General features: G+C 39.4%; 1 protein-coding gene and 1 long non-coding RNA gene across 18 annotated transcripts in view; one reads left to right on the top strand and one right to left on the bottom strand.

The window, feature by feature from the left end:
• Positions 1–24,005, bottom strand: part of TRPM1 (transient receptor potential cation channel subfamily M member 1) — a 116,410-nt gene that overhangs the window by 7,978 nt on the left and 84,427 nt on the right. For 15 of the 17 annotated variants that reach the window (XM_064389122.1, XM_064389126.1, XM_064389121.1 and 12 more), the window contains 19 exons: positions 23,498–23,669; positions 20,899–21,073; positions 19,262–19,385; positions 17,491–17,563; positions 16,584–16,684; positions 15,513–15,686; positions 14,730–14,864; positions 14,398–14,448; positions 12,776–12,916; positions 12,149–12,178; positions 10,621–10,910; positions 9,878–10,106; positions 8,405–8,527; positions 7,946–8,077; positions 5,805–5,933; positions 5,241–5,492; positions 4,498–4,690; positions 2,271–2,291; positions 919–1,063 (listed from right to left, as the gene is read on the bottom strand). In XM_064389122.1, coding sequence (XP_064245192.1) covers positions 919–1,063; positions 2,271–2,291; positions 4,498–4,690; positions 5,241–5,492; positions 5,805–5,933; positions 7,946–8,077; positions 8,405–8,527; positions 9,878–10,106; positions 10,621–10,910; positions 12,149–12,178; positions 12,776–12,916; positions 14,398–14,448; positions 14,730–14,864; positions 15,513–15,686; positions 16,584–16,684; positions 17,491–17,563; positions 19,262–19,385; positions 20,899–21,073; positions 23,498–23,669 — 2,690 coding nt within the window. The remainder of the gene's footprint in view (positions 1–918; positions 1,064–2,270; positions 2,292–4,497; positions 4,691–5,240; positions 5,493–5,804; positions 5,934–7,945; positions 8,078–8,404; positions 8,528–9,877; positions 10,107–10,620; positions 10,911–12,148; positions 12,179–12,775; positions 12,917–14,397; positions 14,449–14,729; positions 14,865–15,512; positions 15,687–16,583; positions 16,685–17,490; positions 17,564–19,261; positions 19,386–20,898; positions 21,074–23,497; positions 23,670–24,005) is intronic. The other 2 variants (XM_064389131.1, XM_064389132.1) reach the window with 2 other exon arrangements.
• On the top strand, positions 8,458–13,916 carry LOC135280838 (uncharacterized). The gene is made up of 3 exons (XR_010347658.1): positions 8,458–8,585; positions 11,355–11,529; positions 13,346–13,916. It is a non-coding gene; the product is annotated as an uncharacterized LOC135280838 (long non-coding RNA).

Here is a 24,005-nt window from a genome sequence, read left to right as displayed (position 1 = left end):
CCCCAGCTATGTGACTGGCATTTGAGTACTTTAAATTCATGACCTTTTAAGCTACATACATCAAATGAAAGACAGGCTTTGTGAGCTGCAGATTTCTGGGCACACGAAGTACTGTTTTTTGCATTTGTGACACAAATCGACAAGCCCTCCAACACAACATGTTTGAAGGCAACAAAAGTGGATCACCTGCTTTTCTTAGGTGCTATGTTCAGAAAGTATTGCCAGCAAGTCATTACTTTTTTAATCCCTACATTATGAGAGGAAAACCATGCAACCTAAGTGCAGGTAGGAAGAACAAGCAGCAGAAATTTATTTAGTTTTACTCCAGATAAGTCTAAATATAGATATGTGCATACTGCACGCTGCTTGGATTGGCCACAGACCTTGGCCACACATAGACGTCCTCCCTGATGATTCAAGGCAATACAGACTATTTTTTTGGGTCAAGAAAGGACTCTGCAAGGCCCTAATTTCTTTTTCTAAATGGAAAACAAAACAAGACAAAAGCCAGATGATGTAGTGGAAATGCCTCAGGCTTTTGACGTTCAGAGTTTTGCTCTGCTGCTCTCCCGCAGAGCTGTGACTGCCAGTGGCTACACGGGTTTCTGTCAGGTGTGTGCCAGGTTTCATGGATCCTATTTCTCATCTTTCCAGAGCAACCTTGAGGCCTGTCACTATCCATTAGAAGGTAACTGGAGGTAGCCAGGTTCTCTCACATCCATTGCTGCAATCGCTGGCAAATCCACAGCCACTTTTCCTCACTCTTCTCCAGGGTGCACCCTGCTGCCAGAATTTGCCAATGAGACCCATGGAATCATGAGATCCTGAGTGAATGCAAACCCTTGCAGAATCAGCTGATGGGCTCAAACAGAAACTTTATCTTGACAATAAGACAAAGATGCATGATTGTTTACATACTTGAAGACAGCAATCAGCAGGTTTACCAACAGGATATTTGCTACCAAAAGGTAACAGGCCATAATAGCAGGAGTGAGCCAGGCCCCTGGGATGCACGGAGGGAGGCGTTTACCATCATCATCATAAAGATTGTCCCCACAAGGAGCTGAAGGAAAAACAGAAAAGATATTTTTCACAAGTTGTCTAATAATTAAAAATACTATTCTCAATTATTTAATGATGACACATGCATAAACGTTGCCAAATTCTGTCAGTTTATTTCCAAGAGCAAGGACGTATAATTTCTACTTCAAATTCTGCTTCCATATTAGTGAACAGAGAGGCAACTCCTTATTGTACAGTGTGGCTTTCTATTCTTACTGGATTCTCTAGATGGATCCCAGACTATTACTTGACCTGTCTGGGGCTGTTAATGTACCAGCAGGTTAATGCTACTAAAAAGATCCAATTCTAAAATGAAAATTATATAGTAAGAGCAAAATAAGACTACTGAGAATGGGACAAAAATGGAGAATATTGATCAAACCAATATAAAACAATTGCCTGAAGTAATTCTAAGATTACATAGATTGTTTTGATAAGACCTGTTATGGAGTTGGGTAAATGCAGTAATTTTGTTCTGTCTGTAAGTGCAGTGCCAGCATATCTGATTTCAAATACAAGGCTAATTCTTGGAACTATTTAGTAGCAGGTAAAGTTTCTGTCAGCCACAAGTTTTTTAGCTGTAATCTAAGTAAATGTGAAGTCTGACAGAGTTCATAAGAGACTGAGTTTATGGGAATAAAAACTCAGTATCTTTAAACATTTTGCAAAAAACCACAATGCTTCAACCTCACTTGAAAAATACTTCAAAAACTAAGCTTATTTACTAAGGTCTCAAAGGGCTGTTTGGACTGTAATTAACATTTATTTTACTTACTTTTCCAAAATCAGACCTACATTTTTTCCTGGTTCTCCTAAGAGAAGTATAGCAACAAAATTAAGTGAATCCTAATTTTATTCCAATGGACAAATGCCAAAACCCACAGTAATATTGTATCTAGGTAATAAAAGGGAATTAGTTATACAATGCCACTTATGCATCATAATTTAAAAACCCAATTATTTTACTGTTGGTGCACTAGAAACAAGTCTTAGCAACAACTTCAACTCAGCTAAAACTTCTGATCTGTATTTTGTATTAAAATATTTTTCCTCTGCTTATTTTCTAATGAAACTATTACAGTAGAAAAACAACATTCTCACCTGACTATTGCATGAGTGCTGTAATTATGATATGAGTAACTAGTCAAGAAAAACATTAATGAACATATTCAGCTAAATGAGATAATCAGCTCTCCCCAGAGACTTACGATTGATTTCCATGGCATAGACTGAACACCAGGCCAAAGGAATGGAATAGAAAAGGAGGCAGGGAGAGAAAAAAGAAAACAATACAATAATAAACAGAACCCAAAAAAAGATGATTGAAAATATAGTTCTGCTGCCAAGAAAAGATAAGCAACTCAAATGTCAGAACAGTAGAGACATATGCTGAGAAAAAAACGTCTTTGTTAAAAATGCATTGTATTCTGCAATTTCCTTTCCATGCTGTTATCCCCAAATGTTACATATGGCAGCAAACTAATGATAATAATACATCACAAATGCTTCTGGCAGATGATCATTTAAATATACATGATATTTCTGGCAAGTAAACAAAACTGGCCGTCAACACAAAGCAACTCAAAATTATCACACAAAACTCATTTTTTCAGTTATTATGGAAACATGTTTTCTTTTTTTTCCCTTTTTTTTCCTCTTTTTTTTTTTAATCACCCTGGCTTTGAATCTGTCAGCTGTTTCTTTTGAATAGCTACATTTCCACTAATAGGCATGCTATTTTACACTGTAAAAACATCAGTATCATCAATGCCCATTTTGACCACCAGTCTGGATACTTGCTGGCCAATTCCTAAATGCTGGTAAGAAAAGTCACACTATTGAAAGAGACTCAGCCAGGCTTCTTTATTGTTTAAAAATATGACACTGTTGAGTACAAGATGCTGATAACTTCTTGCTTGTGCACATGTTCTAAAGAGAGTGAACCACACAAGAGCTTCCTGGGTGCATTAGGGAAAGTGTTAGCAGCAAATTAAGGGAGGTAATTATTTGCCTCTACTCAGATTTGGTGAAACCACATCTGGACTTGTGTGTCTGGTTCTCAGCTCCCCCACAGAAATCAGGCATGGACATATCAGAATAGTCCAGTCATGGCCACAGGGATTACTGAGGAGATTGGACTATCTGACAAATGAGGCAAGACTGAGAAAGTTGGGATAATTTAGTCTAGAGAAGATCAAGGGGATCTTACCAATGTTATAAATACCTGATTATGTGGGAGAAAAGAACACTTCTTCTCAGTGAAAGGAGAAGCAGCAGTGGGCAAAGGGGAAAGATGGGCAATTCCATTTAAACCGGGTTGTCCAGAGAGGCTGCACAGTCTTCATCCTTCAAGATACTGTAAACATCACTGGACAGTCCCTAAGCAATCTGGGATAAATCTAATTTACCCTGTTTGGAGCAGGAAAGTTCAACTGGATGATCTCCAAAGGTACCTTCCAAGCCCAGCAAATTCTGTGACTTGTGATCTCCTGATCCTCAGAGAAGCTACTGACCAAGTGCAACTGCCTTCTTTCTGAGGGAAAATTTGATTAAATACTTTTGCTGTAAATTGTCTACACCCCTGGACTTTGCCAAAACCAGCCATTTGCTCTTGAGTCAGAGTCATATTAGACTGCCCATAGGCATTACTCCCCAATGACTTCTGAGGCTGCTTTTGTGGCGTGTTTATAAAGAACCACAGCTTGTGTTATTTCAGATAAAGTGCAAACTACATGATACACACTAGAGGAGGCCAGCTGCACATTGGACTGTCATACAAATTTCAAATATTAACACAAAATTAGCAGTAACAGGACAGCTTACATCTCCTTTAAAATACTGACAGGTATTTTTTTAAAGTGTGCAGGATTCCTGTATGAAAGGCTATTTCCACATCCAAAGATTATCAAGTGGAGTTTGCTTTTTTTTTGTTTTCCCACAGGTGTAGAAAAGAACAACATGAGTGATTAATGAAATGGAAATGTTTCTGAAAGCAGACAGATGTATGACTGGGAGTAAAAATGTATGAGCTCATTGCTTGTGAGTTGGAGATGAAAGGATATGTGCGTTTTAACCTCCCTGCACAAGGAATTTATTTCTTTTCTTCTTCTGTTAGAACTGACTCTTAGTAAACCTTTGAATGAAAAAAAAACATTTCAGACAGATCTCTGTTGATCCCTGCAAGTAAACTAGAACACTGCCACACTGTTGGACAGGAGAATATTCTGGGCTAGATCCCTTCCTGTGTTAACTGAATTTGAATATAAACCAAGAGAGCAGACATGCGGGTGGAGAAGAGAAAATTGCTCAGCCTCAGGTCTGCCACAAGAAAACAACAACAATATCATCATAAAGCGAAAACACTACTTCCAAATTAAAAGCAGTGTTTAATTTGGATCTGATCATCTGCCTCAGAAACAGGAAACAGACTCTTACTATGAATTCTACTCTTACGGTCTATCTGGTCAGCGAACACCTCTCCGTAGATCATCCAGTAGGGCATGTAGAAGATGTTGCGAGCCAGCCGCCAGGAGGGCTCCTCGTCTGGGTGCAGGATCGCCTGGCGGGCCACTCCAAAGCTCATCAGAACCACAAGCATGATGACCACAAAGTACAGCATGTCAATCATCTGCACGGAGAGACCAAGAGAGGCTCTCAGCACCACCAGGGAGCACAGTGGCAGTGGCAGGTCTGTCTGCCAGCATGCACTACAGCAAACAAGGAAATAGCAACAAAATCTTGACATCATGCTTTAAGTACTACTCAGGTGTTAAAAATAGAAAGAAATGCAGACAAAGCAGTTACTTAAAGGAATACCAGATTATATTTCAAAATATTTAAAATGCTAAAGCCTTTGCTATCCCTGTTCTCCTCTGCATCAAATGTAGTATGCTGTGCTTTCAGCACAGACCTCCTCTGTGGCTGCAAAGAGATAATACAATAATCACTGCTGCACCATCTCCTGTGCACAGCTGATGGGCTTCTGGATAATCCTGGTGTACCTGCAATCTGTTACTGCATGACTATAACATCACGTGAGTGTACATGAAATTCACATGGCAGCTTTTCACAGGCTGTATTCAGTCCTACTCAACAGAAAACCTCTTTTTAAAGCAGAATGGAATTTAGTTTCCCGCGGAGTTCTTAAAGACATAATTTATAGCAATTTAGGCACTAACCATCTTTCCAATCATCATGACGTAAGGTCCCAGGTATTTGTTCACACCAAAGATGTCTAGTACTCTAATGTACCAGAAAATGATATCTACGCAGTAAATCACTCTTCCATATCCCATGTAAGGTTGGTTCTGCAGGCGAAGAATTGCTCCTATGATAAATACTGAAATAGCCACCAGGTCAGTAATATTCCAGTATTCCTGGAGCCAAACTTTGATTTTTTGGCTCAGCTTGCCAGGCTCTGACATTAGAATCTGAAATAAGCAAAAAAACAAATGTACAACAAAAAAAAATTAGAAAAAACTCCAAGTTACATTTTTTTTAGGTAATGGTCATGAAAAAAGACCAATCTTGTCCATATTCAACAGGTGTCTGAATATCAGGCCCCCTCCACTGTCAGCAAAATTTATTTCAAGCAAGAATATTTTTAGTTATTAGTATAGTTAGAATATGAGACACTTCTCCTATGTGACCTCTCACCCCTGTGCACAAGTCCATGCCATTATAATCTCTAAGAGCAACCCTTGTTCTAAGGACTATGAGATGTTGGTATGGGCAGACTTTACCTCTCTGACTTTCTCCAAAGCCAAAGTCACAATGTAGGAGATGACAATCCATTCCTGGACTGATGGCCACCGTTCCATCCGCACCAAGATGATGTAATTAAATAACATCAAGTAACCAAGGTATGAGATCTGCCAAAAAAGAGGAAAATCATTCATGGACTCTAGATGATGTATCCTAGGATCCTTCCAAATTAGGCAGTATTCAATTACTTGAGATGGCTTACACACACACAAGCCCCCCCAGTTTCTACTAATTTCCATTACACAGTGCTGGATTATGAGTGTAAGCCAAAAGAGCTAACACTCAGTTTTCTGAGTTATAGTGGTTATAGTTTTCTATAACCACTCGTGTAAATGTCAAACTGCTGGTGCTGGTGTCTCCAAGCTACACAGCAGCCTTTGGTGACCAGCAAAACTAAAAAGTCTGACATCTTAGAAATCCAGAGTTAAGAAATCAAAAATAATTCAATGACTTAAAAGGGAAAAAGCAAACTTGGAAGCAAAACAGTAACAAACCAAAAGGTATTTCAGGGAGAAAATGGAGTTTTCCAAAGAATGGAATTTTCAGTCTGAAATGTTTACCCACCATCTCAAAGCAGATGTAAGGCAGAATAGGGAGTAAAGCTGTGAGCAGCACCTGCCTGGAGGGGTAGGGAAAATAAAGAGCCATGCAGCCCACTTGCTTTCTCCACTCTGCAATGATGTGGTTGAGCCCATCTGGGAAGAATACACTCTTCAGCTGAAGCCAGAGGCATACAAACTTCATTTGTCAGTCCCTCTTCCTACACTTGTTACTTAAATCCATCAACATGGACAGTAGTGTGGCAGGTGTTTGGGTTACTTTAAGCAGCTCCCAGATTCAGGAGCAAGTTTTCTTGCTGAAGCTTAATTCAGTAAGAGCAGAGAAGGCTGCATCACCAGAGAAGAAACACCAGACAGGAGGCAGGCAAATCCTCTTAGCTGAGGGGCCTGATAATGCATGAAAGCAAAGCCCCCTTGACTCAGCTCCCTTATAACTGTGCTAATTAGGACATTCATATGAACCTGTGTGTTGAGGCTAAGCACATGAAATATTCAGCTGCTGAAGACCCTTACTTGCACAAGAAAAAATATTTCCTTCTCTGCACGAAGCAGGCCTGCTGCAAAGCCCTCCACACTGGCACAGCCTGGGGCCTCCAGCACCTAAAGGAATCCCAGAGGCTGTGGAACATATGATCCAGACAGCTGAATTATCTAATTTGTTGAAAGAAGAAAACAGCAATTCTAAAGCACTTTAAACCAGGCCCTTTATGCCTGGGGCTTTTTTAGTCAATTAAAATGTAATTTCTTTGCACTGTAAAACCATGTTGAACACTTTTCTTTGAAATTAAATAGGTAGTTCACTTTAAAATTATTAACTCAGGCAGCAGAAAGGGATCAATGTAGTGTTTTGTGATTAAAATGTGCTAAAACTAAAAAATTGCATGTTACTATGACCTATCAGGTATCAGGCATCCTAATCTTGAACACATAAGAAAGTAGTATCCCTTTACAGGGCACACACAAAATTTATGAGCAGTAGCACAAATAGATGTTCTGTTTTATTATAACAGTTTAACACCAGCTAATTCTTGATGCAATAAATAGAAAATTAGATGCTTGTCAAAAAAAAGTATTTTAGTTTAGATTTGTTTTAATTGTTTTAATAAAAGTACCTATGAAGTCTTGGAAGACTGGGATCTGTGCTCCCATCTAGGCTGCACCCATCTGAGCAACAGGGCAAATGGCAATGATACCATGGGGTTACTTCTTCCTAAAGGACATTTCAATGCAGCACAGAAGCCAAGTCCTTTAGAAAGGAAGAGAATCCAGGCTAGTTTGGATTGTGGAGCTTGCACTTAGTTTGGTTTATTCCACACAGAGCCTCCTTCACAGCATGTAGGAGCTTTAGAGGCTGACAATGTAAGCTTCAGTTATTCATTCTGTTTCAGTGTCTGTGCATTTTCCTCTGAATAAAGGGAGCACTTTACTCATCAGATACTGACAAAAGTCAGTAAAATATTTATTTATTTATTACATGGTTATTACTTTTACATTTGAATCCTTTCAGTTTCACAAGTGTGAGAAAAACGATCACTGTCAGTTTTATCATTGTGACTTACTGTGTAGAACCAGAATTTGACAATAGGTGCATTATAGAATTCATAGATCTTTGTTCCAATTGGAAGGCTCGGTTGTTTTTTCTTTCCATTCTCTTCATCCCCTTTTCGGGAGCCTGTATCTGCATTTGCATCCTGGAAGTCCAAAGTTGTCAGATTTCATCAATACACAGCAGTAAAAATAGTTTTCCTCAACCACAGCTCCAGCCAACTGTTAACTATGCAGGGATTCCCCTGAGCAACAGACCTTTTTAAAATTGTATAAATAGAATTCTGTATATCTGGAACTACACAGACACTTCCCATGCCCTGAGAATCCAGCCTATACCCTCCCATAATTGTGAGCCTGATTTTATCCCCCAGAGGCAGTAGAGATTTTAACCTGAGTGAGCTACAGCCTAATCAGAAAAGTCAGGAAAAATGAGCAGAGATATTAACTTTTTAATAATCTCAATTACTGACCGCATTTTCCTCCTCCTTTTCTTTGCCTTCCTCATTTTCTTTTGATGTCTGGTAGGAATAGTCATCATAACTGCGATACTCCAGGAAAAGGATGGTGGGAGGAAAGAGAATTCCCATTATAACCTGTGAACAAGAAGGAATTCAACTCAATATTTGTTTATATTATGGATTTGGTAACAAGGTAGGTCCCAACTCAAACTTTTCCTTTGTACAGTATTCAAGGTATTCTGCCATTCTTGAGCCTACAGAAATGAGTAAGTACTTAAGAAGTATTGGCAATAAGGTATTTCATGAAATATGGACACAGTGGTAGTTAGAAGCCTTCAGGTTTATTACTGGAATTTATAGTTACTTCAGACACCTACTATTATTAGTTTTAATATTTTAAAATCTATGAAAGGTAAAAGAATCTTCACAGATCGCCCTGGGACATTTCTCTTACTATATGAGATTTCTTAGATACAGAAAGACAAGCCAAATACAGAAAATGAGCAGAGAAAGAAAGGCAGGTAATGAAACTAGAACAAACATCAGGAGGTTGATTAATTATTTGGAGAAAAGAAAGGAAAATAATAAACAGATTTGGGAAGTATCACAATGCAATCTCAAAGGCAGGACAGTTGCCTGAAGATTTTAAACAGGTTTTAGAGGGAGATATGGGAAAATGGAAATAAACTGAGAATGGCAGAGACAGTGCAGTGTGTATGTCAGCAAACTTGGGAATCTGGCCTGGGAAGACAGATACAGCACTTTGTCAGTAAGGGGGATTTAAGGAAATAAGGAGGTGAGCAGCATGGGTCTCCATATGGGTGACAACAACTGCATAACTCAACAAAGAAAGGATTCTATTCACATGAAAACACACACAAGCAAACACTGCTCTGCTTCCTTAGCATTGACTCACTCGTGTTTCTCTTCTGTGAGAGCCCCCTCACATTACTTGTTTTTTTTGTAAATCAAACAATTAGGAAATATTAAAATCAGTAAGAGAGACTGCATCATCAAATCACAGAAACAGGAAATAAAAATCACATGTTTTCACACAATGCAATTGCACAGATTTCACTCTTTTCAACACTGAGTCTCAACTGGTATGATATTAAGCAATTTAAGAAGCATGTGCCCACATATGGTTTATTTTATCTCTATTCCCACTGCATGGACCCCTAATGGAAACATTTTTGCTTGTCTACAACTAATTTTTAATAGAAGGAGTATGTTCTCAATTAACAAATCTCATGCTTTATTGAAAACCACAATTTTTCTCTCTCAGATTCCAATCACGCTAAGTGTTTTATGGAGTTATATTTTCCTTTGTAATGGCACAATATTCCTTAGATATCCTGATTACCTTTAAAACAGATACGTTCTTAAAACATTTCTAAGTGAGTGACTTTTGCTATGCAAACACTATGTGTAACCAAGTGCTGCACCCAACAACCTCTCTTTGGAAGTGGTGCAGAACAGAAATACCTTAAGGCCGGGGTTTTTCCGCATGCGCAGCCGCCCCATCCACATGTCTGTCAGGAGCATCTGGCTGCAGGTGTGAGCAATGAAGTCCCTGTGTTTGGCTGCCACAGCCAGCTTCAGGCAGGTAGAATTACTCCAGTTTTTCAGTTCATATGTCAGCAGCTTCATGGCAATCTGCTCATCATGTTTATAGGACTGATCCAAGAGTTCAACAGCCAGCTGGCCAAAATCTCTGGAACAAGATAAGATCAGTAAAGTTACACTTAGAAATCAGGATGCTTTGGGGTGTTAGCTCTGTTCACTGGGCATCATGCTTATCCACACACAAGAAGAACTAATCTCAAGCTTAATTTGGGACAGTCTACAAAAGTTCCAAACAAACTGTTAGTGAACAGAGGGAATTCACTTAGACCAATAACATCTTGAAAACAGTTCAGTTATATCATCAGATACTCTTTAATTTCTGGGCATAAATTCTAAAAATAACTTTGTGAAATAAAACTGGTTAGTTTTACAGGGAGAAGCTCAAGAAAGAATGCACTCTGTCAGAAAAAATGCAAGTCTTCTCCTTGCTAGTGTTGCCTTGAGATCCCAAGACCACATTTTTCCTTGTCTGTAGTTGACAAATTGGCTCCAAATGGGGTTCTGTGAAACTACATTTAGAAATTATCGTACTAAACTAAAAGTAAAGTTTCTCAGCAAGCTTGTACCAAGTAGATAAAAAAATCTGCTCTGCATCTACTAACTTTGAGTTGTTGTCCAGATCCTGAGAGATGTCATCCACCAGCTCACTCTCTGAAGACTCATGGGCCATAGACTTGTAGAGTTTACAAGCCACAAGTGCCTTGGCCATGGATTCCTCCCCTCGTTGCCAAAGGAACAGAGCCATCTTCTGCCGTTTCATGAGCACAGCCCACACCATCAGCTCATGAAAGGGGTACTGGAAGCGGCTGACTTCTGGGTCATCCACATCAATATCAATCTCTTCCTCCTTTTTCTTCTTTTTCTTCTTTCCTTTGGTGGGAGGCTCATCATCCTGGGAAGAAAAATTGTTCCCATCAGCTTTTAACAGCTCACCTGACAACAGCACCATGCATGGAACAAATACTGAGAGGACACATTAATACTCAAAGTTCTAACTTGGTTTTGCTGTTTGCTACCATGAATGCAATAGGACAGAGCATGCACTGGGCAAGCACACACAGACTCAGACTTTGTTCAGGGTGCTGTTTCTTGTACACATAATTACAAGTCACCCATCCTGGAAAAGTGCAGTAGATCCCCCTGGTAGTGAAGGCATCCCTTCACACTGCATTGTACACAGATCTCTACTGCATGTGGAATTGCACAGCTGGTCTGCAACAAATTACTATTTACTGAATTCCTCTGCAGTGTCAGTGGGACTCTCACAAAGCTGAATTCCCTACAGATAGGCTCCACTGTCATTTCTGACTCCATATGTCTGTGTCTATCCCTGCAGAGCAGTGCTGCACATCTTCCAGGTACCAGAGCACTTTTCTGACTGACGTGCAGGCCATGGCAGCATGCAAAAGGCAAAGACAGGCACACAGCACCCTTAAGAACAGCAAGATACCAAAGGGAGTCTTCACCTCGGAATAAGCAATCTCCTCTTATGTATGCAGTGCACCTGGAAGGTATTAAGTATCCCATTTCTCAAAGGGATAGGGAGGATAGGCCACTACTACAGGAACCAACATGGAAGTAACCAAAGGGAAGTAGTGACAATGAAGCAGGATCCTGAAGGGAGAGAAGCCATGATTGGGAAAATTAGGGTTTAAAAAACGTAGGAAGAACATTGCATATATAAGACAGAGCTCATCATCACTGTAGACCTTGAGTCCAATCTCAGAAGTGGATTGCAAGTAAAAGAAATTGCTGTTCTATAAAATCAGTTCTTGTTCAAGCAAGCTCAGCATTATGCATTGTTTTTCAACAAAATGTGAATTTAAGTCCAAATTTAGAATTCAACCTCCCACACCATTTCCAAAGATGACTCTTCAGCTCAGCAATTGAGCATGTACTTCTCCTTGAGCAGTTTTAACCACTGCAAGTGGTGACCTCTGTCTTCCATGGAAAATTCAGGGGTCATCAATTGCACAAAGCATTCACCACCTTACAGCACAGGACATAAAATCTTCAATGGAGGACAAAAAATTAGGTCCTCTACACCCTAGGAAAATCAAATAAGAACAAAAGGGTATTGTACCAGGAAATGTCTTGATAAAACCTGTACATTAAAGAAATCCAACTTACCTCCATTCCCAGTAGCTTAAGAGCTTTTGGCTGAATATTAAAAAATAGAAAAGAAAATCAGTGAGATGGGAGGAAAATTTGAAAGACCAAACAATACCAAGCAAACCTATTTTCATTTACAAATGTACAGCATTTAATATGAAACTTAGTGTTATAAATAATTATACCAATAGTGCTGCAATCAGTTACTTTTTATTTAAATTGTATTTGCAGGAATGCAATGGGTTAAGAAATATCTATCCTGCACTCAAAGGAAAGATTTTAATTCAGACTGAAGAGTTAAATGAATAATTTGATAAATAATGCTTTGAGAATTAAAATGGTTACAAAAGCAAAAAAAAAAAAAAATAGTGCTTCTAAGCACACCACAGTTAGGAATACTAGTGGAAAAGGAGGAAATTCACCTCCAGATCTGTGTATTCATGACCTCTCATATCTTCACATCCTTTAACAGAGATGTCTTACAACTTTCTTATATAACTTCACTCTTGGAGTTTCAACTTCTACCTTGCAGCACTTCTTTAGAATTTAATGTGCAGTGTTTCACAAAAACAAAGGAACAGAGTATTACTTATTTTTTTACCACCATCACCACAATGGCCACATATAAAATTAATTAATTCTTACCCTTTTTGGTCCAAATAAATTATTATAAAGGGTCCGAAAGCTTTTCCGAGTGTAGTTGCAGCGGTAGGCTCCACCCATGAGATATTCCAGGACAAGACCAATATCTATTAGACTGATATGATAGTCTGGTGGAAGATTTCCCTGCAAAAAATCCCCACAACTTAATAAGGATTTAGGATAAGAAAACATGACACAGATTAAATTGCCTGGCTAGACATATGTCATGATTAAATTGGAACATGGGTTTTTACATTTACAGCCACTGGGTTCAGTCTTTGAACATTTCTGTGGAATTAACTGATTCACATAATGAAAATATTTGGGGTCATATCTTTTTTGTTTTGTTATTAGCAGAATTCATATTTCTGAACAAATTTTGGTTTGATTTACTCACGAGTGTCCATACAAGTTTATGTTGTTTACAAGAGTTATATTCATGAACTTAAGAAACTCTGTACTAATTATCATTAATCCAGTATAAAAGCAGGACAATTTCATGGTGACTATCCCTGATAACCATACTTCATATACTTTTTTAAATGGAAACTTATATTTTATCATTATCTACAGCTGAGACTGCAATGCAGACCATGATTAATGTGCAGCCCAGAATCAAAGCAAAAGGCAAACTCTAATTTTGGCAGCTACAGCTAAAACTGGATAATTGCATTGACTCCACTGGAAAAAAAAATGGTGCTTCATTGTCCAAGCTACATCCTACAGCAATTACTGATTCTACATCACCACTGAGCAGCTGCTATGATGGAACAGCTACAGCCTAAGGAAGCACATCACCTCCAGGTTAACCCAACTGAATCCCCGGGACTGCCGCTGAGGAGGGAGCATGGAAATGCAATGGAAAAGAGCAGAGACAGAGAGACAGACAGCAGAATGCAGAGGAACATTAGTGACACTCACAGTGACAACACTGAATGAGAAAAGAGTTAAGCCATGAAGCAGAGGAATATGAATTATACATTAACACACTACTTCACAATCCCCACATCTGAACCTCCCTGGAATAACTGGGAGTTTTCCTTGCAGAAATTAATACAGGCAATTTCATGTAGCTGAATTTTACTGAATAAAAGCTTCAAAACCTCTAAGAGAGAAAATACGACAAATCTCACAATGACCCTCCCTCTTCACATACAATGAACAAATTTTCATGTATTGGAAACAAACGAGTAACACATTTAGGACAGAAGAGATTTTCTCCAAGGTAAAAAGTTGGACTAGTAGGGGAAAAGTAACTGGAAAACACACAAGGAAACAAACAAAATGCAAGAAATTCTGCAGTCATGAGCGGTGTTTCCAGTTAACCCAGCAGGCCTTTGCTTCCACTGCAATGCTGCATTGGGAGCTTCTTGTAAAGAGGAAACAGTATCAACCTAAATCTCAAATGCCATATTACACAACAGGGGCTTAATTTAGTCAACTCCTTAGCTTTTAAATTACCAGCACTGCCACACTGATTTAGACTGACATCTCTCTTTGACCCAGGGAGACATTTAACTTTTCTTAACAGCTGCCATCTAATTTCAAATGCCTGCTTGGCCCCATCTTGCTGTTACTGTTGATTCACATGGCTAATGCAATCACACAAATGTAACACTGCTTACCTTTTTCACATCCCTGACCAGCAAATGCAGCGTATTTGGCGGACCCAGTCTCTGCAACACAAATAATTCATGGTCCGTTAGAGCTTCAGTTCTTCAGATGTTTTGCAAACATGAACACAATTAGTGATCTGGCAGCTTAAGCAGAACTTTAGACAACAACCATGTGCCATCACACCCAGAGGGGTGAAAAGAAGGAACTAGGCTACAGTGACAAACACCTTTCTATCAAGAGCTGTGTAATATCCCTTTTTTATAAACCTTTCTGTGGTGATTTAAGTCACATACACAGTGGCAAAATATGACAGGGCTTTTTAGTATTTCTGCTCACTCACAGTATTATAGAGCTCCTCCAGGCGAGGAATAGTCAGGAAGTGCTGCATGTTCACTCCATTCTCAATGAGCAGTTTCACAAAGTCCACTCGATCCAGGACCAGTGCATCCAGCATAGCCTGCTCCAGGGAGTTCACCTGAATTGCAGGTGGAGAATGTGAGACCACGTGAGTACAAATGAGTTGGTTGGGCAGCAGCCACAGCCATTTTCACTACTTAGGATATGGACTGAATTCCCACATATGTTGATTAGTCTAACTAAAAAGGAATTTAGAAAGTAACACTTTAACCACATGAAGTGAGTAGAGATAGCAGAGATTTCCAAACCTTTAGCAATACAGCTGTAGCTTTCAAGTCTTTCAACATGTAGCTTTCAATCATTTTGTTCAGCATTTTTAACTAAACCAGGCATACCGTGCCTGACACATTATGTCAAAAAGGGATTCACTTGCTCAGCATGATAGGAACAAGTTAAACTAACACATTCACAGAAGGAAGATGTTCACTGGTGGTCTTACTTCCTTCTGACAAGTGCAGGGAGGAAGATGCTGCAGCTCAGTACTGACTTGTACTGTTGAGATATGGCTGCATGTGGTGTACCTGGGATGAGAGAGAGATTCTTGGCTCAAACACTAAACAGCATTCCTGCAGAATCTACAGCTGATCTTGTGGGAATGTGCAAAAGAGCATTCTACAGAATGAAAGCGTGTATCTTCCTTCCGTTTTTGTACCTCACAATGAAAAAAAATCTTCAGTGGTTTTTTATACAAATACTTTTATCTCACCCAGTTCAGGAGTTCAAGCTTTCTTGGGTCTGTTTCTTCTTCTGGTTCTTCTTTTGCTTTTCCTCCCTTTTTTTTCCCTTTTCCTTTCCCTCTGCCTGCTTTAGTCTGAGGTGCTGGAGATTTCTTTTCCTTCTCAGGAGCTGTACCATCAGCAGCTGTAAGGCTTCCTAAAGGCTGTATTTATAATACATTAAAGTATTAGAAATCTAATTGATATTACAGTAACTATTTAATTGAGTACACTCCTACCAAGCTCACCCCCCTCAGTCACCATGTCTCACACTGAGTCAACTAAAAATGGTAATTTGTCTAAATTTAAGGGCCTTCCTGCATAGTCACAGCTTTACCCTTTTTAAAAAGCTGTTAAGTCTAACTTAGTACGATTGAAAGTCAAAGCAGTGAAGGAGATTGGGTGGGGAGGATTTATCTTGAAAAATAAAATCAGCGTGAGAGGACTGGGACACTTCAGATCCTTTGCTCTCTCTGAAAGCAATAGTTGTCAAAATAAATAGCCACAAGAACTGGACAGAAAGAGCCTAACAAGAATGCTGCATGATGCCAAATAGCATCCATACTGCAGAGCAGAGAGGAGAGGACAGAGAGCCACTCACTGGCTCATTTCTGTTCTGCAGACAGTATTTCTGTCTGTTCCTCTCAAGACACATTTATTCTTCAGCTGAAGTCCTTCCCCTTTCCAACCTGTCTGCCCAGGGCAGAGACACACATGCACCACACTTTGGTGGCTTAACTTGCTCCAGATAATGTTTAGGTTACATAAACTCCACAGAGAAGAAAACTGGATTGCTGCTCTCCTCATGACACTTTGGATTAATTCAGCATTAGATGGTTCAAGCAGTAAAGCTAAAAGAATCAATACATTGATAAAATAATAAAAAGCATCAATACACAGTCTCAATAGTGAGACTAGAAAAGAACTTAAATAAAGGATTTTAGTTACACAGGTGAACTGCAGTGTTTCACCATTGCTGCCAGTGCAGCACCAAAGCCCAAGGTGTAAATATTACACAACTTAATTTAAAGTACTGACAAACAAAGAAAACTTTGTCTTACAGGCCAGTGGTGTCCAAAGACAAAGATCTGGCTGCGTGCAATGTCTACACGATTCCAGGCCAAAGCCAGGCTGAGCTGGTCTGGAGCAGATGCATTGGTACCTGAAGAGAAACACACAGAGGTTTCATATTTCACACATGATGAAACAAGACTGGACAACCTTCTGCAATAACTATAAAACAGCAAGCCTGGTTCCATACCATACTACCATCAGAATAATTTTGACACAAAGCAGTGGATTCATCCAGTCAAATGATAGCATCTTCAGTTTAACCCTATAATCCTAATTTCCAAAGGATTAACAACATTGTCTCCCTTTTTTTTTTTTAAGCTTCCACATTTACTTTTATTCTGATGCTAAAGACAGACATTTAACTCTTCTTAAAGATCCCTCTCAGCTTCTCTGGATGATACTGTACATAAAAGTGCAAATTTGGGGGCTCCAGAGATCCCATATAGAGCCTGTATCAACTCCTGTATACCCACAGACAGAAAACAGTTGTTTCAGCAAACATAACAAACCCCAATTAAATATGGAACTGATCCTATTGCTCCAAGGTTGAAAGGGCACAATCTGAGATCTGGGAAAATCCAGACAGCCTTTCATCTTCCCACTTTTTTTTCCTAACTTTATTACTGTATGCTAGAACTGCAATAAAATGAGCTGCAATATCAGCAGTACAGTTGTTGCAGCACTCCCATCCCACACTTTCAGGGGAGGAAAGCCACACAAAACTTTCAATCTAGATTTTATGCTTCATGCTAATCTGAACATTAACCAAACACACTCAGGCACTTGTTAAAATCCAAGAAATCAAATTAAACATGAAGAGTGAACATCCGACAGTGCATAGGGATGTCCTTTTGGGATGCTTGTGCAGACTTCCTGAGTGCCTGGAAAACCCACCCTTGAGGAGAGCAGTGAGGATGGACATCTCAATGTCATGCTGTCCTTCCGAGCCCATGCGGAACACGGTGATCTAAAAACCAAACACACAAAATCACAGGAAAGAGGGACACTGAACGTGTAGACAGAAAATAGAGCAGAATGGTGCTGCTTTATTATTTCCTTCAGTTTAGGATTTTCAAAGAGTACAGTTCCACTAAATTTTTCTTTGAAATTTAGTTTTCACAGAAGTGCCTAATTAAATTCTTTCAGTGAAGTTATCCTAAAATATCCCTGCATTGGTGAACATGACAAACTTGCTGAAAAATCTTCATTAATCCCATGTATTCTAAAATGTGGTGACAAAACTGCCATACAAAACCAATTGTCTTCTGATAGTTCTATTACTTCCTGGTAGTAATGGAAATGGAAAAGCTAGTTACCCAAGATAATTATCATAGCCTCTATTTTATTGATGATAACACTCAAATACTTCTTAGTGCAGGATGTGTTACATATGACAATCAAAAAGGCAGAACCAGGTAAAAAAAAAAGCAATTATTTCTAATCGTATTTGTTTAGTTCAGTCCATTGCAATTCAATTATTTTAAAAATAGCAATTAATGTATAGTTTAGCCCTTTAAGTACATATTAGATGACTAATAATTCAAAAGCAGAATAACCAAATATTCTATGTTAATAAACTTAATACCAAATGTAGACCAAAAAACCTCAAATTCTTCATTTTCCAAAAGCAACTTTTCACATTATCTACTGAGAACAGCAATTTTCTCAACAGTTAGAATATATTTTGCAGTAATGCAAAGATACATGACATTAGAAAAGGAAGAACTACAGGAAAAATATTACTAATTAACAAGAACAGACAAAACTATCAGCAGAAAACCATAACCATAAGTCTACTTGGGCTCCACAGCCAGTGTCTGAATTTTGCTGAGTAAAGCAGGTGTGTTCTGATGCACATTTTAAATTCAAAACAGTCTGACTAAACCAGCTGTGGGCTCTCCTCTCAAACCAATTTTTCAGTCAGCTTATCAGAGTAATGTTTACTACCAACTTTACACCCAGTGGAAGTGTATGCATGGAACTCATCCTGGCATCACATTTACACTTCACAGTAAGAATTACTCAAAGGCAAACACTCAGGGGTTCATTCTGCCTGCAAAGACACAGTGAGCACAGCTTCAGTACACTGCTTTCAGATGTGAAAGGTTTTCTTTTCCTGAGCACACTTTCCTCTGCAGCTGGGATGTGGGAGACAGGCAGGAACCTGAGTGAGTGCTGCAGCACACACAGCAGCCCTGCAGCAAACCAGGAGCAAGGAATGGGGGGACCTTCAGGAACACAATGCCTCAGCTTCTCTGGACAGGCCTGCCAAGTCCCTTTCCCTGTAATGAAAGGCTGTTAAAGAGTAACTATGTCAGAAAACAAAAACTGTGTTGATGCACTCAGAATGCTTTTTGCTTCTAGGAGCCCTTTCTTCAATTATCTTTCCTCCACTTTTGGTACTGGATCCTAGGTTTACTGCATTTCTCTCAGTGTCTTATTCTGCCTTGCTGAAGTCTGTAGAAGATTGTTATCAATTTACACAGGAAAAGCATCTGAAATTTGGTTTTGGGACTTTCCAGAAGATGTAATCCCTTTTTGGCCTATGTTTATGCACGAATGTGTACATTTAATGCGGCTATATGGGGGAAAAAAGGCTCTTGAAAGTACTCTATAAAGTTTGGTCACAGAAATCACCTTTGTGAACTACTTTTAGGATACTTACAAGCTCTTTTTTTTTCATGCACTCCATAAGAATGACAAATAGCTGATGAGCTTGACTCCTGTTGTAATTAAAGGTTTTCTGGATGGTAACTAGAAGCTGGTCCCTAAGGGATTCATTTATTATCCTAAAAGAAAAATCAGACACAAAAGAAGACATTGACAGAATGAATATATATTTAGAAGGTCTACTGTTTTAGAAACTATAATATCCAGGTACTCCTTTTATATATCACAGATATACCTCTGTTAATAAGTTCAGTCTTCAGAATTTTATCATTAGGCCTTACAGGACCCCTGCCTTTGCTTCTAAATGTTCCAAGTCCCTTTGCATTTAGCTAAAAAACATAAAATAATTCACATTTATGATATGGCACCCTGGTTGTTGTCTTAAACAGAAGAATGAATTTGGTAATCCATCTGAAACCTCATAATACCCAACTGAGAGACAAATGAACAATCCAAAAGATCATTAAAGTAATTAGATTGAAAACATTCTATAAAAGGTCAGGAATGTTTGCTCTCCTGAAGCAATATGAAACAGCCCTTCAGTCTTCATCCTTTTCCCAATAAAACACACGTGTTTTCAGATTATGGCAAACATTCCCAGCAGGTGCCTCAGAGATGTAGTAAAATTCAAAATTCACTGTGAGAAAATGATTGGACTGACAAAAAATTCTCATTATAGATCTGCCTTACTGGACGAACACATTTATCATAATTATTAGAGAAGAAAATTGGACACTGCATCATATGCACTGTCACTGGGAGGGAAAGTCATGCAGTGAGCACATCTCTGAGAAACTGATCCTGATAAGCTCTTTCAATTACTTATGAGCTTATAGGAAGAATGAATAAGAAAGAAAAAAAAAGCCAAGGTTGTTCTAAACTAAGGAAGCTTGTTAGACAGAAAGGAAAGCTGCTGAATCATAAATACTGTTGGTGCAATTAAATATGTGTTATGTCTGAATGCCAACAAAATCCAGCATAAGAACTGCTCTCCTAATTCAGCAAATAACATCCACACTGCTTGCAACACTACTTGTCTGCTTAATATTTAATCTAAGCTAAGCTTCAGTTAAGGAAATAGATTCTATCTTCAGCACAAGACAGGTATGTCACAACCTAATTAAGACAATATTCAAGGTGTTTGCCTGGAAGGCAAAAGCAAGAGAATGAAGGAAGCCAAAAATTTCCACAGCTGGACACTGGTTTGGCACTCTTGGACAATGAAATTCATTCACACAACACAGCAGAATCAGGCAGCACAAATTTTGCAAATCTATGCACTAATTAACCTCAGCCCTGGCCTGGAGAAAATAGTTACTCCTGGGAACTTGTCCTTGCTTCTACTGTGCTCAGTCCAGCTCCAAGTATAGTGCAGCAAACCCTGATGGAGCTTGTAAAACAGTGTGCAGCACTGAGAGCAAGCTCATTTCAAAGGACCATAACATGCATTCCAAGTGGTTATAACTCCTACTCACTAACTTCAGGGTTAAGACCAAACAGGCAACAAAAGCTGACTGACAGCAGAATGCCTCTGTTAGCAGCATTTTGTCCTTGAGGTTTTTTGTTTTAATGAAGCTCTATGAAAGCAAGGCATATAGTCCAAACAGCTTTGGTGAAGGTCTGAAGCCTTACCCTCCTTCCTCTGAATACTTGTGTGCAAATGACAGAATGTCAGACGCTCGCCCGCTGCCGTCGCAGATCACCACTGGGAGAGGGGGGTCTTCCCTCAGGCACTCCAAGACAATGGAGATCACGTTGGGACCTCCTTCCACTATGAGCCCAACTACAGGAACACCTTGCCCCAGTCCTGCAAAAACCAGAACAGAAACAAGAAGAAAAAAAAATAAATAGAAGTGTCATTGAAACTTAGTTTAAAAAATTGAGATAAGTGGATGTGTTTTTTGTGTTAGAGCACCGCTTCCAACCAGAGCCCTTAGGAAAAAATGATGGCCATTCTGTGGCCAGTGTGAGCAAAAACGTCCATATGCTGTTCCCCAAACCCAAAAGGAAAAAGAGTAAGAAGTCTCTCTGCCCTTGCTTTTGCATCAGCTCCATACTGGTAACTTATCTTCTCAGTGTTGGTGGATGTCTGTAACCTCTCTCGACAGACACCAGGTACAGATAAAGCAGCTAACATGACTGTCCTATTGTTTCATCAGCTTCACTGTTACTTGGATGGTGCCCAGCCTTTGATGCTTTACCTCTTCATTGGTACCTAGGGAAGTCTTCAGTGAGGTGACATACCTATGCTTATTCCTAAGACAAAAAAATGAAATTAGTGTTTTTATCATGAGGCTGAAATGGCTGGCCGATGGAAGAGACGACAGCTGAGCATCCCTTTGCTGTCCCTGCCTCACTGTGATCTCCAGGCATAGGATGACAAAGGGAAGCCCACAGGTCACATGGTCTCAGTAGCCTTGGTCACAAGAAACTCAGGGAAATGAAGGACAAAACATTACCTGAATGCTGACTAGTTCCACTACCATAAGTATTTGAATTCAGTTCTTAACCTGTGAAATGACCAGAGCTTTATAAAGATGCACTTTTATTGTTTGATGGAGAGCGCATGAAAGAGTTCATGTTTTCAACCTTGATTCCTCTCTGAAGAACAGGAACACCAGCACAGTAACAGGAGAAGCTTCCTGACATCCTCCTGTCAGTACACCCCAGCTGTGACAAGGAGGACTCACAGAGCATGGGCTGGCCTGTGTGTCCATGAAATCTTTAGTGATTCCTCCTGAGGTTTCCAGCAGAGGTGCCTGTGCTTGGAGTGATTAAGAAGAAACAAAACAACTCCCTGTATGCTAAAACTAGCAGGTATACTGCAGCCCTTCACAGAGCAGGCTTGTATTCCCAACTTTGCCCTTCTCATGACAAAAACCACCAAACACTACCTAAACCAGAGCTGATATCCCCAAGCCCCAGTGGTATGAAAAGGAATGATGCATAACATCTTGTCTCTGGGCCCCAAATTCCTGATCTTTCAAGCCAATGCTGCCTTTTACAACCTTCCAGCTCTACCAGCACTTCTGCAGAAGACAAAGATGACAAAAGCTGAGCTGTTTCCATCTGTGGGCAGCAGCACCTGGCACTGCCTCCACGCTCAAAGGCAAGGGGCAGCGTTTTCCTGAGCTGTTTATTAGGCTCACCACAGGCACAGGGCAGCACTTAGAGAATTCCCAGAACATTTGGATACCTCTTAGCTGATTCCTCATTGCACCTTTTGGCTTTACCTAGAACTCTACTTGAGTTTTCTGCTCTACCCATAAGAGCACTTAGACCCTATAAGGAACTTCTGTGGAGTTTGATGCAAACTCTGCCATTCTGGATGTTCCTGCATTCCTCTTATTTTTACAGGCTTACACAGTTTACAGGGGTACCAGTAAGAGGTAAGAAAAGCAACTGGTAGAACTGATATAGATTCTCCAGTAGCTCTTAACTAATGTGTGAATTGAAGGACTATTAACATTTCTGGACCATTTTTAACTAGCGCTGTGGAGTTATTTTAAAGTAGTCTACATATTTTTTATTTCACCTTTTAAAAATATTTTTTTACATGTTAATGAATGTCTTTTAAAATAATTTTTTTTCTAAATAACAATGAGAAAAATTCTAGAAAATTATTTTTAAAGAGGCCATAATAGCTGGAAGAAATTTTAAACTGCACAAAACTCTAAATATGAAAGCATTAAGGTGAAATAGTCTTAATTGTCATTAAAAATCAAAATGCCTGCTAAGTTTTTTCAGGAAGACCAAAGAATTTTGAGTGTGATATTTCAAATGAAACAAATCCGTATAGAAAAGAGAAAATAAAATGTTGGTGTGAACATTCAGAATCAGAAATCACTAAGCTGCACAGGATTCCTGCAAACAGGAACTGTAAAAAATCCCCTCATTCTGTGTGTTTACTGATGCTTATGAATTGTAGCACAGAAGTGCACAAATTCTTTGCATTTCCTTTTCCTTAGATTCTCACTGCTTTGAAGCGTCTCCTCACTATTTGTTGATTTTTCTTCATCCCTTTATGCAGCCCTTACTCCATGGTTTTTCTGCCCGGTTCGATGTGGGCTCTTTGATACTTATCAAACAGCACATGCTCTAGTCCAGTCACACAGTCCTGATCACACTTCCACTGGAAAGAGCTGCAAGAAACCATTAATTTCCATACTTCCAAGTACTTCAAGCCCCCCTTCCAGACATTATGGTTGCAGTTTGCCCCACTTGTACTTACGTGTGTTAATCTTCTGGAGGGAAATGTGTTTTTCCAACTGACGCCGTAACTTGACTTCAGCTCCATATTTACCTAATGTGCCGTTGTCTGCCAGAATGAAGTGGGTGTGGGAACTGTTGAGCACAGAGAGCTTACTTAAAGGGTTTGACATTGTTTGGTAAACTCGTGTTACCTGTGTGTCAAGAGGAGAGATGCACCTAGATTAGAACTAAGAATCAAATGGGAAAATGCCCCACACCACCCAACAGAGGCACACTCAGAGTCTTCTGAGGAAACAAACCAAGCAAACATCTATAAAAACCAGAGGAGAATTAGAAATGGAGCTTGCTTTTACATTCCAAATCTGTTCTCCTGACAGCACTGTTTTCTTTGGAGGATGACAGTCAGATTGTGCTCTCCCCTGCATGTTCCCCTAAGCTCATTACCATGCTCTCCTTGTTCACACACCGTGTTGTTACATAATCCTCTTAGTGCATTAGAAAATACATTCTCATTTGGAGTTCCTAGT

Source organism: Passer domesticus, chromosome 14 (genome assembly GCF_036417665.1).
Source record: "Passer domesticus isolate bPasDom1 chromosome 14, bPasDom1.hap1, whole genome shotgun sequence".
Classification (NCBI taxonomy): domain Eukaryota; kingdom Metazoa; phylum Chordata; class Aves; order Passeriformes; family Passeridae; genus Passer; species Passer domesticus.
Note: the sequence above shows the minus strand (reverse complement) of the source record. Positions and strands in the feature narration are given on the sequence as shown.